Source organism: Pyrus communis, chromosome 7 (genome assembly GCF_041283825.1).
Source record: "Pyrus communis isolate YQ-2024b chromosome 7, ASM4128382v1, whole genome shotgun sequence".
Lineage (NCBI taxonomy): Eukaryota > Viridiplantae > Streptophyta > Magnoliopsida > Rosales > Rosaceae > Pyrus > Pyrus communis.
Window position 1 is genome coordinate 26,282,546 of NC_142571.1, and position 19,081 is coordinate 26,301,626.

Sequence of the window (19,081 nt, forward strand, 5' to 3'; positions counted from 1 at the left end):
ACCGTAATCATTTTTGTCATTTTATTTCAATAATATTTATTTAAAAATAAAAATAAAAATAAATAAACAACTAATTACATATCACGATTATCATTTTTTTCAAATTAAAAAAAATTACCAAGAATTTGACCTGTTCGACATCATTTGGGTTAGTCCTACACGACAAATCTGCCTTGTTATATACTTGTTGTCACGTTTTATTTTATCTTAATTATTTTAGTATTAGTATTAAAATCCAAAAAACTCCAAGGATTATTAAGCAAACACGTCTTTATTGAAATAAAAGAGTACCATAACACCGCTACAGCCGCGTCAGGATAAGACCAAAAGAGCCTCGACCCCATGGTTACACCCAACACCAGCACCACACACAAACGAAATTTCAAGAAAAGAAGAGAAACGAAAAAGCGAGAAAGAAATACAGTAGGATAGGACTTCAGCAGTTCAGCCCATAACGAGTACCGGACAGCCAATGAGGTTATGACACCTCAGCTCCCGCTTATTTAGTAGTATTAGACTCCACTGCACAGGACCGCAGGGGATTATTTTTGTGGCTTTTAGATTGCGAGGACCAGACCCGGCACGGACTTTCCGACCGAGACGCTGCTCTCCCAAACGGACGGGCAATGGAACGAGGTAATCTCGGATGTCGACGACGACGACGACTTGGAGGAAAACCCGGAAGGCGAGGATTTAGCGGAGGCGGCGGGAGAGTTGTTCTGGGTGTGGTTTCCGAGGCGCGTGACGGTGAGGGAAGTGTTGAAGTACTCGCGGACCCCGGTGATTACCCCATTGGCGACAGTCCAGGCGTGGACCCAGGAAATGGAGCAGTCGCGGTCGCAGCCCTCGACGAGGACGGTGGGGCCGAAGGAGGCGATGGACTGGGGAACGAACTGAAAGGGTTCTTTTTGGGAGCCAGTGAGGATGCGCATCAAGAACTGGTGGGTCGGCGGACCATGGAACCACCACTCGAGGTCGGGGGCGACGATCTGGTGAACCGTGTCCACGTCGTGGGAGCTTAGGGCATCATAAAGGGCGAACACCACCCTTCGATTGCTGGAATCAGTGTCTTCCAGAGCTTCCTGAGAGTTAGCCAGTTCTTGCCTAAGCCTCTGTGGCGGGTTTAGAGCGAGAAATTCAAGGGTTTGGAGAGAGAAAGTAGAGAGAGAAGGCAGAGGTTTAGAAAGAGAGGGGGATTTGGGAGGAAATGTGAAATGATAGTTCTGGAGAGCAAAGAAAGGTGGGGTTTTATAGCAGGTGGATGGTGGTGGTGGTGCCGGGGGGTTAGGATTGCCTGCATCCGTTTCTATGTCTAGGTTGATCGACCAACCAATTGGACTACTGCCTTTACTGCTGACCTTTGGAAAGAAAATTACTTTGACCAAAATGGCCTTGTGTCGCCGCTTGGTACTACAGTTTAATGTTATTCATCTTCACTTGTGAGTAAGAGGTACTCGATTCGATTCTCGTCGAATGCAGGTTTGAATTACTCATTACCAATTCATTATGAGACTAAACCCATCACACACATATAGTATAATAATATCGTTTGTTCATGAAAAAAAAATGACCGTGTCGCAATTACGCAAAGGTACAAACATGACAAGATTTGATTAGATTGAGAATCTTACTTATTGTGCAGAAATTCTTCCCAAAAACTTGAAATAACACGTTGGCAGTATTATTATCCGAACGGACTTGAGTATTAATTTTTTAGCATACTATTAGGTGATTGGTTTAAGAAATAAACAAATTGTATTCTCGTTGAAAATACGTTATTACAACAATTTTGATGTTTGAACGAGCAACAAATTGTCACGAGTCTTAACTTTCTAAAACGAAAAAGGTATTTACTAGATTGAGATGGTAAGACGAAGACATCCTATGTCCAAAGAAGTTCTTTCCACAATTTTGAACGGCCGTGTGGTAAACGGATAGAGTATGCGGTCTCGTAGACCGGGGGGATATTAATGACGTGGCGTGCTCTTATAGGTTTGGTGGTGAGGAATAGGTGGCACGCGATGGGGTGGCCCTTGATTTTCAGGTACGCGTACAAGGGCGTGAGGAAGGTGAGGGTTTTGGGGACACGTGAGGGAAGGGAAGCAGTCAAGCCAACTTTTCTTGACAATTTTGGGCCCACCTGCTCTTTCCGCTTCGAGAGCCCACATAATTCCGTTACTCGGTTAATTTGTGGTTGGCTGAAAACTGAAAAGTTTGTTTAATTTCTCTACGCTATTGGCTTCGTGTGTTACGAAATGTAAATTTTGGGAAATTTGAATCAAATTAAGGTTTATTTTTAGTTGAAAATCGATTTCAATTTCATTTTGGTTTTTATAATTTAAAAGTCACAATTTTAATCTTTGAAACTCAAAATTCACAAGGTATCTTGGAGTTCGGTTTTGAAAGCTCAATTTACTTCTTAAAACTTGAAAGTCGCTTATATAAAATTCAAAATTTGCTTCACATTCGAAATGTGTTTGACATTGCATTAGAAAATAGTCAAGCCAACTTTTCTTGACAATTTTGGCCCCACCTTCTCTTTTCGATTCGAGAGCCCACGTAATTTCGTTAGGTCATCTCTAACCTATCCAGCCAAAGGATCATAAGTCAAAATATAGCTCGTTTTGACACGAAAACCGTCTCCAACCGAGAGTTAGACCAAAAAGCTTGTGGGGCCCAAAAATTAGACACCAGGCCAACGGGCTAGCCATAATGAGCCAGCCAGCCAGCCCAATCATGTTGATTGAAAGAAACAATATTGTAGCAGAACCTCCCCAGGATCTTCCTTTTATTTCGAAGCCCTTTAAATTTTAAATAAGGCCCGGTTTAAGTGATGCATCAACTTAATTAATTAAAGCAGCTTTAGCAAAAAGTTAATTAATTGTTTCTTCTTGTCGTACACAAAATAAACATTTTAATTGCATATTTTGCAAGTAATACCATCCCCAGTATTGCCTATTAAAATTTCATAATATTATTTATATATTTTTCTTATATTATGGACTTTTTTTAGGGTATTATCTTATGTACTTTTTGCAAAAAGAATCATCCCATGCATGTGGACGGACTAATAATTAAACCTTAATTTGGGCTGAAAAAAACTAATAATACAACCAGGACGCATGCAATGCAAGAGGCAAAATATCGTTGGGGTTTGGTCCATTGGAATGTTGCATATATACGTAATTAAATTTAACTTATTTGATAAACCTAACATTAAACTATTTAGTGACACTGATTTAGGTACAACCTTTTTTTATTAAGGAAAATTAACGAAAAATCTAAAAAAACTTTAGTTTTAATGAAAAATGACAAATAAAGGTGTAATGAATAGTACCAGAGAAAGGTAAAAATGTGGTTTTTCGTTAAATGTGAACAGTACCGGAAATGTTTCGTTAAAACTCTATTTTTATTATTGGTTATTGTTCGGAGGTTTTTTTCGTTATAGAACATATTAAAAAATAGCCCGTTTCGGTTGGAGATGGGGTTTTTTGTAAAAAGACTATGTTTTGGCCTGTGACCTTTTGGCCCCCTTCAATTTGAGATGATATAAAATATGGTCTGACACTATTAATTAAAAAACAATTTCTTGTAGGGCTATAGGGCTAGACATAATCCTATGGCCCCCTTCCAGTTGGAGATGACCTTACTCGGTTAATTTGTGGGTGGCTAAAAAGTGAAAAGTCTGTTTAATTTCTCTACGCTATTGGCTTCGTGAGTTACGAAATGTAAATTTTGGGAAACTTTGAATAAAACTAAGGCTCATTTTTAGTTAAAAATCGATTTCAATTTCACTTTGTTTTCTATAATTTAAGAGTCACATTTTTATTCTTTGAAACTCAAAATTCGTAAGGCTTCCTGGAGCTCGATTTTGAAATCCCATTTTACTTCTTGAAACTTGAAAGTCGTTTCTATAAAACTTAAAATTCGCTTCACATTCGAAATTCGCTCGACATTGCATTAGATATGTTAATTGGTTTGATTTGGGTGAACCAGATTATCGATTTCTTTTTTATCCTTTTCATCTCTTTATTTTCTTTTAGACTTAATATTCTTTGATTGTTGAATGTTGACGCATAATGAAGATTTATAATCAAATTTATTGCACGTGGAATCGATTTATTGAGTGTTGGGTTCCACATATGTTTTAGGAGACAACCTATAAATTTCAGGGAGAAGATAGTGCTCACAAGTCAAAGTGAAACGAATTTTGGGTTTTAGAAAATAAAGTAGTGACTTTTGAGTTACATGGGGTAAAGTGAGATTAAATGGAGTTCTAGGGGGTGGAGCTAAAAATAAGCCTAAAACTAATATTTGGACCCCAAATGAATTATAGTCACTCTTTCTAAGTTTATAGTGATTATAAACAAAAGTTGATACAAATGGAGATTTATAATTCTTTATTGCATTTTGGTTTTTCTGAAAAATCTCATTTTCAGGTCATATTAGTACTTTCATATCAAATTTTGGTTATAATTATCATAAACTTAAAAGAGTGACTATAATTCTATATTTGATCCAAAGTTTGATTATTTTTTTGATATTTTCCGTAATTTTTTGGTCTTCTACCTATTTAATTTAGTCTTTTTATTGACCTAATGTCCAAAATTTAGTGTGGCTATAATATTCTGTAAGAATAAAATTTTTGAATCTATAATTGTGTGGTTTATACTAGTGAGTACTCTAACTTTGATAAACTTGCCATTTTCAAAGTTAATATTTAGTTTTTTTAATAAATATATATGTGTGTATGAACACAATTTTTTAGAAAATGAGAAGGAGAGAGAGAGAGAGAGAGAGAGAGAGAGAGAGAGAGAGAGAGAGAGAACGTTGCGAGAGTGTGAGGTTTTTGTTTTTGGTTTTTTTTTAATTTTTAATATTAGAGGTATTTTAACATTACTTGTAGGTGAGGTTTCGATAAAACAACAGTAAAATTTGAACCTGTGAAATTACATTATTGTCCATCATTTTTTTGTATGATAGAAGACTAATTTGTCTTTTCACCCTCTTTTGGTTGACAAAGAGAGTTTTATTAATTAGTAGAGATAAAGAGAGTGTTTGAATTTGCGACGCAGAACAATCCACTACTTGCAAAGTTTAGTTGAACTTGAAATGTTATCTAATAGAAGGGTCAATAAAAGCAAATGCAAATTAAATTCAGTGATGGGGGTAAGATAATTTCTAAGAGTAGGTTAGTTTCAAGGTTCGCACATGCTCAAAATTCTTTAATGTAACAAAAAAAACAAAGGTCGGTAAAATAAAATGCTAATTAGTTCCAGTGGTGAGGGTGGCTATAGGGTGATGGGTAAGAGTATGCGGGTGTTAGGTTTAAGCTTTGAAACCTTTAAATATAACAAAAAAAAAATGCCAGTGAAACCACACGACTTTTAGGTCAATTGTCGGGGCAATTTACTTACACTTTTGCACTCGTTTTTTTTTTATTATAAATCAAAATAACTATAAATATCGGGCTTTTTATCTACAATAGTTTATGAAATTGGCACAACTTCTCACATTGGTCTTTGAGATTTAAAATCGATAAAAGCCGTCCCTAAGTTTGTCTATCATCAATCATGTTGGTCATTCCATGAAAAATCTCTATTAAATAAAGATAAAACGACAAAATACTCTTAATTTTTATCAAATCATTTTGACCCATTGTTTATTAAATCGGTCCTTATTTATTGAATTTTGAATGTCTATATTTTGTATTATGTAAAACCAATGTACAAGGGAAGCTCATATAAATGAGCTTTGGAAGAAAGGAAAAGAAAAACAGAAGCCGAAAGAAAGGGAGGACAAGCAGAAAACATGGAGCATAAAACATGGAAAAGTAAAGGTGGGGAAAACATGGAAAAGTAAAGGTCACCATACACCCATGTTTTCTTCCAATACTCCCCCTTAAGCTGGATCAAAGGGATTAATTGATCCAAGCTTGAACAAAAGACGTTGAAAATCAGCAGAGGGTAATCCTTTTGTGAAAATATCCGCAAGTTGATCATGACTGCGCGTGTAGTGAGTGTCGATCACCTTGGACTGAACTTGATTTCTGACGTAGTGACAATCAACTTCAATATGTTTAGTTCGCTCATGGAATACAGGATTCGATGCAATGTGCATCGCAGCCTGATTATCACAGTGTAGGGACATGGGTTGTTGATGAGGAAAACCTAAAGTCAACAGAAGGCTTTTGAGCCAAATAAGTTCACAAGCAGTGGACGCCATAGCATGATACTCTGCCTCTGCACTAGAGCGTGCAACAACACTTTGTTTCTTGCTTTTCCAGGTAACTAGGTTGCCTCCCACAAACGTACAAAACCCAATGGTAGACTTGCGATCGAGAGAATTGCCTGCCCAGTCAGCATCAGTATAGCCTGAGATCTGAGTGTGACTATTGTTGCGCATAAGAATTCCTCTACCAATGGAACCCTTAAGATAACGTAGCACACGATGAACAATCTTCAAATGATCCATGCTTGGAAAGTGCATAAACTGGCTAACAATGCTGACAGCATATGATATATCAGGACGTGTGATAGTCAGATAAATGAGTTTGCCAACCATTCTTTGATAGTAACTTAAATTGGGAACTGGATCACCGTGAGTTTTTAGCTTCAAGTTGCTATCCAAGGGGGTACAAGCAGGCTTGCAATCTGTCATTTTTGCTTCGTGAAGAAGATCCATGACATACTTGCGTTGGTTGAGGAAGAAACCCTTGTGAGAGTGTGCCATCTCGATGCCCAGAAAGTATTTGAGAGTGCCAAGATCCTTGATAGCAAACTTGTTGTTGAGATACTGTTTAAGAGCAATAATCTCTGACATATTATCACCTGTCACAATTAGATCATCAACATAAATGAGCACAACTAGTTTACCCACTAAGCTGGAACGAACAAATAGGGAAGAATCCGCAATACTTCGACAAAAACCAACCCTTTCCAGAACATGACTGAGCTTGGCATACCATGCACGTGGACTTTGCTTGAGACCATAAAAGGATTTATGGAGTTTGCACACCATTTCTGGATTATTTGATTGAGGATGACCTGGGGGTAGCTTCATGTAAACCTCTTCTTCAAGTTCACCATGCAGGAAAGCATTTTTAACATCCATTTGAAAGAGAGGCCATGCATTGTTAATTGCAACCGACAACAATACTCTAACAATGTTCATTTTTGCCACCGGAGCAAATGTCTCTTTATAATCGACGCCATAGGTTTGTGTAAAACCTCGAGCAACCAAGCGAGCCTTATTCCTTTCGATTGTGCCATCTGAATGAAACTTAGTTTTGTACACCCAACGACTCCCCACTGCCTTCTTTCCTTTTGGAAGTTTCACTATAGTCCATGTGTTATTTTCATGGAGGGCTTGAAGCTCCTCTGCCATAGCATTTCTCCACTCACTGTGAAGATTGGCTTCTTGAAAACTTTGAGGTTCTCGAGCTTCATTAATGGCACTTAGGAATGTAGCAAAAGAAGATGAGACTTTGCTATAATCAATAACATCAGTCACGGGATACCTGGCAGTGTAGGTCACATAATCATGCAACTTGGATGGAAGTTTCCTCTCTCGTGCAGGATTGCGACGAACTGTAGGAGATTGAACTACAGGTATTTGAACAACATCATGGTTGGAAGGATCACTGGAGGGTGCAGTGTGAATCTCTGATGAGGAAGGGTTTTCATCTTCAAGATGTTCCACCGAGTGAAGGTTAACATCATCCGGCACATGATCACTAGGAGTGCATGTTGCATCTTCTCCGTTTGGATATGGAAAAGGAAATAAGTCCATCAAATGCTCCCCCTGTCTAGAGTAATCCAGTGATTGTGAGAAGTAAGGAACATGTTCTTCAAATTTAACATCCCTTGAAACAACCATTTTTCTAGTTGTTGAATTATAGCACTTGTAACCTTTTTGGGTAGATGAATAACCTAGAAAGACACATTTGGCAGCCCTTGGGTCTAGCTTGTCACGATTTTGAGTTTGAATGTGAACAAAGCATGTACACCCAAAGACTCTCAAATGGGAAAAGTTGATCTTTCTATTTTTCAAGACCTCATAAGGTGATTTAAAATTCAACACTTTACTAGGCAATCTATTGATGAGATATGCCGCAGTAAGGACTCCTTGAGACCAAAACTTTTTAGGCACATTCTTGTGAAACATAAGAGCTCTAGTTTTCTCAAGTAGATCTCTATTCTTCCTCTCGGCCACCCCATTTTGTTGAGGTGTTCCAACACAGCTTGTTTGGTGTAATATACCATGCGTGCTCAAGTAGTGTGACATGTTATGAGACATATATTCTGTGCCGTTATCTGATCGTAAAATATGAATTTTTGAAGCAAATTGGGTGGCCACAAGTCTATGAAAATCTTGAAAAACTTCTATCACTTCACTTTTAAATTTCAAAAGATACAACCAAGTAATCCTTGTGAAATCATCCACAAAAGTTACAAAATATTTGTATCCATCAAAAGACTCTATAGTTGGTCCCCAAACATCGGAATGCACAATTTCAAAAGGGTTACTAGCCCTAGACAAAGAGGAAGTAAATGGTAATTTAGTAAACTTAGAAAAATGACAAACATCACAAGGACTTGTAACTTTGCACATATTTGGGAACAAGGTGGATAGAACTTTTTCAGAAGGATGTGCTAGGCGTTGGTGCCAAAGTTGTTGTTCTTGAGCTAAGCTTGAAGTGACTTGAAAAACCTTGGGAACTTGAATATGCTTGGAAAGATAGTAGAGACCATTTAAGAAAAATCCTTCACCAATCGTCTTCTTGGTGACTACATCCTGAAAGATCACATTTTTGGGAGAGAAAATGGCAAGACAATTTAATGAGTTTGTGATCTTGCTAACAGATAAAAGTTGAAAAGGGAATGAGGGAACATAAAGAGCCTCAGACTCGACATCACTTGAGATCAAATGTATTTTTCCTTTTCCCACAACCATAGCATTTTTTCCATTGGCAACTGACACTTGGGATGGAATAGAAAATTTTTCAAATTTATGCAAGTTTGTAGACTTGTTAGTCATATGATCAGTGGCTCCAGAATCTATAATCCAATAATCATGCACATTACCAATGTTGAGAGCAGTTGAGAAGGAGTGTAAGATACCTGGGATGTCCCTTTGTACCACGCCTTCATTTCCAGCCAGGAAGCCAGCAAACTGTCCTAGTAGTGCAGTTTGATTGTTGTCACATTGATTTAATGGTCCTTCACTATCTCCAAGACCTTGTTTCTTGTGAAGAAACATAGCAAACTCGTTGATCAGTGCAGCTGGATTAGTGGTGAACTTCAGTGCTCCATCAGAAGAAGTTGTGGCAACATGATTTGCCTTGTAAGAAGGGTTGTACGAGCCTTTCGAGACACCTTTGTTATCCCTAGGAAACTTTGGTTTTAACTCTGGATGAAGAATCCAGCATCGATCTCTTGAGTGCCCACCAGCATCACAATGGCTACATTTTAAGCCAGTTTTCTTTCCTTTGTAGCCTCTCTCCTCACCAAGTTTTTGGTTAGAGAAGTAAGTCCTAGCTTCTGGTATATTTGCCTTCATGTCCAAGGTCATGACTTTCCTTCGAACCTCTTCTCTTTGAATTGTGGCACACACACTTGAAAAAGAAGGCAGGTCGGGATTCATGAGGATATGACTTCGAAGATCTTCGAATTCAGGACTCAGACTTGCTAGGAGTTGGAATATTTTGTCTTCCTCGGCTCTTTTAGTTAGCACAGCAGCGTCGATGGTGTGTGGTCGATATACATTCAGCTCGTTCCACATAGTGGTCAGCTTTCCAAGATGTTGCACAAATGGCTTCCCTTCCTGTTGCAAACCAGCAATGTCCTTCTTTAACTGAAACACTCTAGCCGCATTGTTCTGATTTCCATACATTTCCTTGAGATTTTTCCAAAGAGTTATGGAGGATTCAGCATAGCTAAAAATTTCTGCAATCTTACGATCCATGGAATTGAGTAGCCACGACATGACCAACTAGTCTTTGCATAGCCAAGCATCATACTCCGGTGAGGTAGTCTCAGGCATTGGAATAGCACCATTAACATAACCAAGCTTTGATCGTCCTCCCAGAGCAAGAGAAACTGCTCTCTCCCATGGAAGATAGTTAAACTCATTTAGCAAGACAGAACTAAGACGTTGATTTGGGTTGATATCAATATCTGAGTGTGGTGATGGTGGAGTAGCATGAAAGCCGTCTCCTTCCAAATTTACTAAGCTTTCTTCAGCCATGATTGAAGGACAAGAAGCTCACAAATCTCTCAAGAGAACATCACAGAGACATGCCGGTTAGGGTCACTGCTCTGATACCATATTGAATTTTGAATGTCTATATTTTGTATTATGTAAAACCAAAGTACAAGGGAAGCTCATATAAATGAGCTTTGGAAGAAAGGAAAAGAAAAACAAAAGCCGAAAGAAAGGGAGGACAAGCAGAAAACATGGAGCATAAAACATGGAAAAGTAAAGGTGAGGAAAACATGGAAAAGTAAAGGTCACCATACACCCATGTTTTCTTCCAATATTATTCAACAGAGATTTTTCAAGGAATGATCAAAATGATTGACGACGGATAAACTCAGGAACCACTTTTATCAATTTCAAATCTTATGGACCAAAATGAAGAGATGCCAATTTCAAAAACCATTTTGGTTAAAAGCCTAAACATCGCTTTGTCAAAAGAAAATGGTTGGTTGAAAGTAATTGGTAATCTAGTCCTTAAAGATAGCAATCGTATCCCAATCACATTCCATTTTGCTTAATCTAAAACGTTGTTATTAGGTTAACATCATTTTAAGAGAAATTAACTTGGGGGGTTGAAAATTGAAGCCGATCGATCTCAACTTTATGGTAAAGTTAGGGTGCGTGGGGGAGCAACTGGACCGACCCAAAGAATAACATAGGTTTCTTGAAAGCGAAGGGAACTAAAAGTTGAATCAAATTTCGGGTCCACAAAATGGCGCATGAGTTGCCAAATTGCACATCAAATGTGAGGGAAGCTATTCCCCTTAGTCATACGCCTAGGAGGATAGCAATTTGGTTTTATTCAAACTTCAAACTTTCAAACCAACTAATTCTTTATTTGTGTTCTTAGAAATTGATGTCACAAAATCGATTTGGGACGTCGTATTTATGATCATACATGATTGTTGCAGAATGTGAATGTTCAAAACGATCGGCTATATAATGTTTATTGACAAAGTTCCACGAGTTTTCAGACATTGTAGAAAATCCAAGGTGTTTACGACCATACGAGATAGTTGCAGAATGTGAATGTTCAAACAATCATCTTTATAATGTTTAATGTTCAGGTTCCACGATTTTTCCGACATTGTAGAAACCTTAAGGTGTTTATGACCATACCGGATAGTTGCAGAACGTTGAGTGTTGAAACGATCGGTTGCATAATGTTTATTGATCAAGTTCTACAATTTTTCCGATATTGTAGAAAACTCAAGATGTTTATGAACATACCAAATAGTTGCAAAATGTGAGGTTCAAACGATCAGTTGTATAATGTTTATTGATCAGGCCCCACGATTATTCCGTCATTGTAGAAAACCCAAGGTGCTCCACTATCAATAGTTTTGAACTTGGTTGCTCATCCACTAATCAAAATTAGGTCCCCTTTTTGGTGAATGATGACAAGTTGTATTTTGTATTCACAAGTAGAAACAAATTGATTTGGCATTCTCCATTATTTATATGCAGCAGTAGCAGTACAGTGCTAGACTGGATGTGACTCAGTCTAGACCATCTTGTTCTGTTATTGACTCATTAGTGCTAGGGATTAAAATAAAATAAAATATTTACCTGTGTCAATCGTCTACAAGACGAGTAGTTTATTTTCTGAATGCCAGATAGTTTAATATTTGGTTCCATGAGAGAATCTCGCTTCGCTAGAACGTAATCTCAAGTTTTAAGTTTCTCACGTGCTAACGGATCATTGGCTTGAAACACTACTGAAATGGCACCCATGCTCTTTCATTTAACTTGGCTTTTGGTGACGTGGATAAAGACTTTGTACTCTACCACTCTGGACGAACCATGCAACTCTGATGTTGCTCTCCCGCTATTCCAAACCATATCACACACTATCACGTGTTTTTAACTTTTCTACTGGATGATGTATGATTTGCTTGTAATACTGTCATTAAAAGTAACATTTCAGTTGCATGTAAAATTGTAAATTCATCTCCATGGGTAGCATGGGATCCAAATCAGACAGCTAGAACAGCCCCAAGTTTTACCAAACATGGAAATGGTCCATCGCTCGTGGCTATCCAGTATCCAATGTCCACAAATTTCTAATCATGCGCTCTCTGAAAACAACAGGTTCACAGTAAACAAGAAGTTGAATGTTAAATAAAGGTGCGGATGATTCATAGTCATGTCACAGAGGATGCCAAAGAATGCCATCAGAGTGGGATACCACTGCAGGTAAATGTTTTGGAAGGCATGGGTGAAGTGACAAAGACCGGCACTAGCTGTGCTTTGAAGGAAGGAAAGTGGATTGTGACATTATTCTTGTCAGCTTCCGTGGAATAGCATCAAACTTGGTAGATTCTCAGAGAAGTGGATCAACACTTTGTGGTTAATACAGAGATCTTAAATGCTCGTTGGACTCATTCACTTGGCTATGGATGATGGAGTTAGTAAATAGGGTTAGGTTTTGGGTTGGGGGTTTTCTTTATCTCAGAGCAGTTGAGGAACTACTACCGAAACATGTCCAATTTCATCTTTTTCCTTTTAACAAAGAAATATATATACACAAACACATTATTGAAAAGGGGAATCCTTAGCTTTCTGCTTGCATGGTGCTATCTAGACATCTATTTTTATTTCTCATATACCTCTCTCAATTTCTAACTGTCAGATCAAATGAATTGGAGAAGATCAATGGATAAAGATTAATAAGAGTGTATAAGATATAAAAAGGAGTGTGAATAGCACTACCCTTCTGTTTTACAAAAATATTATTCTCATCACCAAGTGACTAACACTTATATTTGATATCACATGTGAAGAATAAGTAGATGTGTTTTTAACGTTTTAATCTCAACCATGATATCAAATTCAAAAGTCAGTGACCAAAAGAACGAGATCTTGTGTTTTAATACTTGAAAGGAGCATGTGTTTCCAAACAAGTGAAAAACTAGTTGTTGGCCAAGCCACTCTCACATAGACCTTGTGCATTGAGAGTTGTATCCAGATACAGCGCCTGCTTCTTTAAGAGAATATTTGACAATCCAGCTAATCATGTTACCCAACTCAAGTTTTTCTCCGTTAATTGTAACTAGCCAAGCAATCTTTCTTAACAAAAAAAATAGTTTAATTCCCCAAAAACTATAGGATCAACTAAACAAAGTTCATGTTTGTGGAGGTACTAAAAATGGTGGGTGTGCTTTTGTCTGTTTAAGGCAAACATTTAAACCTGATTAAAAAAAATATTAAGCACTTCAGGCAAGAAAATGGAGTCCTCATCATATCCCAACAGTCTCAAGCCTTCATGGTCACTTTTGGCAGCTCCAACCCATCACCAAATATTAAATTCTACATCAAAAAATTATATAAAGTTCTCACAACAACTAGTACATGCTGTCAATTAGTGCAATTTAAAATGGGCACGCATTCTGCAGATAAGGGACTCACAAAACTGGAAAACGAGAGCCTGCACAGAAGTATATAGGAGTATCTGGGGGAGGGCTGATATGAAAACTTCATCCGAAAGCGATAAGATATCGAAAACAAAGACATTAGCTGAAAAGTCGAAAGCAAAGCGAAAAAAGAGTTCAAAACTGGGGGAATATAAGCACTTTTTTCAAACCAACAACTGGAAAACTAAGGTAAAATAATTGAGTTACTACATTGCTTAGTACACTGAAACGAGTTGATTGCTCGAACAACGGTCCTATAGGACAACTATCTGAGGAACAAGGGAAATCGAACTCCCTTTATTTCCCATGCACTAGCCGTAATATTGAATATAACAAAGTAGAATCGAGCGGCAAAAAAACGAGGAGTACATAACGAGAAAATGGAAGTGTGAAAACGCTAGGCGAGAAACAAAGTTATTACTCTCTTTACCTAACATAAGCAAGCAAACCCCACAAATGACCTGGTGGCCCAAGTCATCATGCGACATCCTGACATAGTACAAACTGCTTCTCCATTCTCTCAAGCAAATGTGTCCAGGTGCCCGTCACTACTTAATCAAAAGCATATCCCTTTTGCTGCCATAGATATCAGAAATCAGAGATTATGTACCCATGAAGGTCTCGTTTGGCGTCTAGTATTGAATTGGAATGAATAATCCACTATCTCAACAGAGAAATGAAAAAATTGTGTCCAACTTGAAGGTAGTAGATGAATTACTTATCAAACAAACCTATCATTTCCAATCATTCACCTCTACTTTCGATATACCTTAAATTTTAAGAGACAACAAATGAGGCCTTAAGTGCAAGTCCAGCGGGAGGGCTTAGGCCGCTCCCAGTACCCTTTTTGGCTCGGCACCCAGCCGATTCACTCCAGCCCACTCCAATAGGCCAATTGACAGCCCAAGCCAGTCTCTAAACCAGCCTAAAATGTGTTAAGCTATAGGACGGCTCATCTAATGTCAAGCTGAAGCAAGCCTGACGTCGTCAAAGGCCACTGAAATTTTTTTTGTGCCAGGCCCGTGCGAAACACGCACGCATGGCCACGAGTGGCTGACAACGTAGCAAAGGCAGGGCCCATTGTGCAGGTGCAATATGGGGTTTCCGGCATGGGGACACGTGGCTCATCTATGTCCATTGGATTTCCAATGGTAAAATTTTTTTGAAATTTAAAATTAATGGCTACTAATGTGGCACAATGACGACCATTCGATTTTTAGACCAACGGTCTAGATTTTTCCGCCAAAAAAAATATAAATAAATAAATAAACTGTCTGATATTATTAATATTTTTTTTATAAAGTCGGAAATTAAAAATATTTTTTTATTGTTTTATAATAAAAAATAATAATATTTTAATAAAATTGACTAGATTATTTTTTTTTTTTAGGGGTGGAGATGCATTTGGCCTATCACTATTCACTGAGTAGATTAAATGGGCTGGATTCTGACGCATTTTTTTAGGGGTGAAGATGCATTTGATCTATCACTGTTCTCTAAAGCAGAAATCTGGCAGACTGCTGGGCGGATCATCATGCAAGCTCACAAAGCTTGTATTTGCACCCGCAGAGCTGTTCTACTATACCTCTAACTCAAAGTCTTCTATCTTTACCGTTTTACCCTTTCTACACCCGCCCGCCCTTATTATTTCTCTTTTCAAATTTTTTTTCTTTCTTGTGCTTAACGGGGTTTGGGTTCGAACTTAGGACATCTTCCAACATTGGGAAGAAATTTACCACTTGACTATATCTCTTTTCAAACCTAAAGGAAAACAACACACAGTAAGTCCAACAGCTACGAGTATTCCTCTCACTCCTGTTTGTGGTGAGCTGAGCATGTACTGATGAATCAGTACCATCTTCTCTCAGCACCTATATTTGCCTTCACTGCCAAACTTATACAATTTGATCTATTCTATGACGAACATCCTATAAATTGCACGATTGGATCATAAGAGCAGAAGCTGTAACTCGTTCACATATAAATGTTAACTAGTCTTAACCACTAAGATTACTTCTTGTAGTTACTCAAGCTACTATTTCTCTATTTCATTGCTAACCCAAGCCCCCAAAGGTGGAACCACCTGAAGTCAATACTTCAAGAGCTAAAAAGCAAGCATCAGTTATGGAAATGGAAAAAGAAGACGAGCTCTCAAGTCGATGAGGCTTGTACAAAACCATTTAAAAGTCATCAAAACCTCTAAGCAGCCCAACCATTTTCAGAAACTCGACGACAAACACAGCTAACTTTGAATCAGATGTTTATATCTCCATAGAATCAAAAGAGAATTACTCATTCAAACGTAGGCAACTTATGAGTTCTTAGTCAGATAAAATAATAGAAACAGAGAAACGGGCAACTATACTACTCAGCAAAGAAATATTGCTCAGTAGAAATAATAGAGTAGATAATTTCTTTATGCTGAATTCCCAAGTGCTATTAAACTATCAATGATCACAAGATAGCTAATGGTGAAAAAGAAACTGAAGAACGAAAAACAGTGATGCATTCGAACACAGAAACAAAACTTGTTTCAAAATTATACTACAGAAATTCATATACAAATCATAACGTTATCCTCGTTTTTGGGGCTATGTTTCTTCCCTTTGTATCATTGAAGGTGCAGGTGGGGTCATAGTTTCATCCTTACCTCTTACATGGGACTCTTCTTTCACTGGACTATGAAATCCCGCTGGAAGTCTGCTTTGACCCGTAGAACCACCTATGCCATTCTTGGTTGGGCTTAAGTAGTTCCCAAGAGGAGAATTCGGGCCAGATCTAAACCCAACCGATCCATCTTCACGAGGCAAAGGTGAAATCGGTAAAGGGCATCCACTTTCTGGTTGTTTTCTATAGAACTTTTCTTCCACAACGTCATAGGAATTCCCGGTCCTCACTTCCTGAGCAAGAGAGCACCAACAACAGCAAAGCCACAACGTGCAATCAGAGAGTGCTGGTTCACCAAAACAGAAGTTATAAGAAGGCAAATTGAATCTCTTTCTCATTTGGATCCTCCAAAAGCCACCATAGAGCAAACCAAATAGACATAGAACAAGGCCAGTAACTCCAAGAGCCTCCCGAACAGTTTCATTGTCGATATTAACAGCAGCCAAGTTAAAAATCCAGAACGGAGCCATGCAAAACAGAACAAATGTCATAATATGAACATATATGTTCCCGAATCCAAGCCTCTCCATATTCCACCCAAATACACAAAAACTACAAAAGAGTGAAACATACGCAATAGAAATATCATCCCAAATGTCAAGTACTCCTCCGCTCCATTGTGGTCTATTCTCAACGACTCGTTGTTCAGTCCTAAATGCAAAAGAATATCTTCTCTCGAATGATTTTAACCTTAATGTTTCTGCTCCTTCACCAGTTCCGATCTGAACCTGTGCTTCCTCATCCACATCTGAATCATAATCCTTCCCAAGGGGGCTGACAATGTTGTATATACCAGCAAATGCAGGTGCACCAATAGCAAAAGATATACATACTGCAACTCCTATGGGTGGCCGTTCAGCTCTTCTGTAACCCAGGTTTAAACCACAAAGTGCATACTGAGCAAAGCAATTCAGATGAAGCAGGGCAACAACAACCATCATGTGGGCCCATTCATGTGGCTTATAAGTCCCATTTTTACAGTAAATCTTTCGAAGTCTGGAAATGTCTTCTGGTTTCCATCTACACAGAAGTACAAGGTGGTGGAACCGCTTCGGATGGTTATACAAACACATAAGCGTAAAAAGTGCATTGAGAATTTGATTATTGACTTCGAACCATGTATCTCTCTGGGATTTCTTGGGTATTGCCTTGTTCAACATTCCAGTCATGACAAGAAACAAAATTGCACCCGAAATAGCAACACAGGCAATCCATGCAAAAAGAGCCATGTTCATTGGATTTCTAATCCACACTTTGCTCATTTTCAGGAGTGAAACCCAATCAATTTTCTTAGAAAAAACCCCATTGATTCGTTCTTTGAAGCCATGACCGCTTGAAGCCACAGATCGTGACATTTCATCTCTCTCCTCAGCCAACCGCTTGAACCTGGCAGATGCAGAACCAAATTTGAGGAACCTAACTCTATTAGGAGGAGCATCAGGAGGGAACCTTTTCGGAGACTTCTCATTGACTAGAAAAGTCTTTGGGGATGCTGAAACGTCAAGGGGGATTTGACCCTTCACTTCACTACCATTCGATTCTTCAATTTCCTCCTTGTGGTTTCCATTTTGAGTCGAAACCATTCTCAAATCAAAGAACAATTTTCTTCCAATCGATGTCAGAGTTGTGACATCAATGTCGCAATGTGCACTCTTTCTTCAACATTTCCACTGAGGTTAAAAGTTGAAAACCAAGCAATTCATTGCATGTGATTTCTAGTATGCACAACTAAAAGGCGTTCACGGAAAGAAGCGAATCAAGGAATCTACAAGTAAAAAATCACACATTGAAACAGAAGACTTTCAAGCCCAGGAAGCAACTTAAAAGAACCAAAACCACTAACCAAGACTGAAATTCCACATACAGAATTAAACCCAATTCGTAAAAACACAAAATATGATCAAAACCTCATGACATTCAAAGAACAAGAGGCTGCCACAGTAAACCCTCATTAGCTATTAGCTAAGCATCAATATATTAATCAATACCCATGATTTTGCAAGGAAAAATGAATCATCATACTTAAAAAAACCCAGAAACTGATTTAAAAAAAAAAGCCAATTTTTCATCAAAACAGTGATCACATGAACAATTCAACACATTTTCATTATAAAGAATTATTGATGCCCAGAAAACCAATCAAACCAGCTTTATGCATGGAGAAATAAGAGCGGAAAATGTACAGTTAAAAGTCAGAGCTCAAGACATACCTAAAAATGGCGGAGAAACCAGAAGAAGCCATGACTGTAACTTTTTAAAGGGAATTTTTTTTTTTTTTCCTGAAGACTTCTCCTTTTGTGAAGAATCAAAGACCCTCCATTGAAGTTTCCAAAAAGTACAAACTGCCAAAGATTTGACAAGTTACAAAGGGGTCGAACTGGGGAAAGCGGGGGACGGAGGCCAACTCGGGGAGATAATCTGCCAAAACGACGTCGGGTGCGTGACTGGCTAGCCAAAATCTGCGTCGTTTGATGAAATTTGAGAGGTTACGCTACATGGAGGTTAAAGCTGAGAGCTTTGAAAAGCATTACTGTGCGAAGGCAAGTAGTGCAATTAAATTAATTAATTAATTAAAGACAATGTTGTATTTGCATTGTGTATTCGCCCCACCTTCGGATGCGGACATATCACAACATTGTGGACCTATCAATTAGGATTATTGTTGGGTTTTTTTGCTAAAAATATTGTTTGAGATTAACACAACTCATCACTTCTCTAAGATTTAAAAGCAATATAAGTAG

At 38.1% G+C, this 19,081-nt stretch overlaps 2 protein-coding genes across 3 annotated transcripts; both read right to left on the bottom strand.

Moving 5' to 3' along the window:
* Nucleotides 1-252: 252 nt before the first annotated feature.
* LOC137734758 (wound-induced protein 1) lies at nt 253-1,218 on the bottom strand. The gene has a single exon (XM_068474040.2). The coding sequence runs from the start codon at nt 930-932 to the stop codon at nt 558-560; it is 375 nt and encodes a 124-aa protein (XP_068330141.1). The 5' UTR covers nt 933-1,218; the 3' UTR covers nt 253-557.
* Nucleotides 1,219-16,008: 14,790 nt separating this feature from the next.
* On the bottom strand, nt 16,009-18,886 carry LOC137735077 (uncharacterized). 2 transcript variants are annotated; one of them, XM_068474450.2, is made up of 2 exons: nt 18,551-18,886; nt 16,009-18,010 (listed from the first exon to the last, which is right to left on the bottom strand). In XM_068474450.2, exon 2 carries the CDS (start codon nt 17,921-17,923, stop codon nt 16,265-16,267), a length of 1,659 nt encoding a protein of 552 aa, XP_068330551.2. In that variant the 5' UTR covers nt 17,924-18,010; nt 18,551-18,886; the 3' UTR covers nt 16,009-16,264. The 2 variants fall into 2 exon arrangements, with proteins under 2 accessions (XP_068330551.2, XP_068330550.2); XM_068474449.2 differs by having other exon boundaries at nt 16,009-18,105; nt 18,551-18,882.
* Between the last annotated feature and the right edge of the window lie 195 nt (nt 18,887-19,081).

What these genes read in the sequence shown, in the direction of transcription:
- LOC137734758 (XM_068474040.2), bottom strand. Translation starts at nt 932, where the DNA reads ATGCGCATCCTCACTGGCTCCCAAAAAGAACCCTTTCAGTTCGTTCCC.
- LOC137735077 (XM_068474450.2), bottom strand. Translation starts at nt 17,923, where the DNA reads ATGGTTTCGACTCAAAATGGAAACCACAAGGAGGAAATTGAAGAATCG.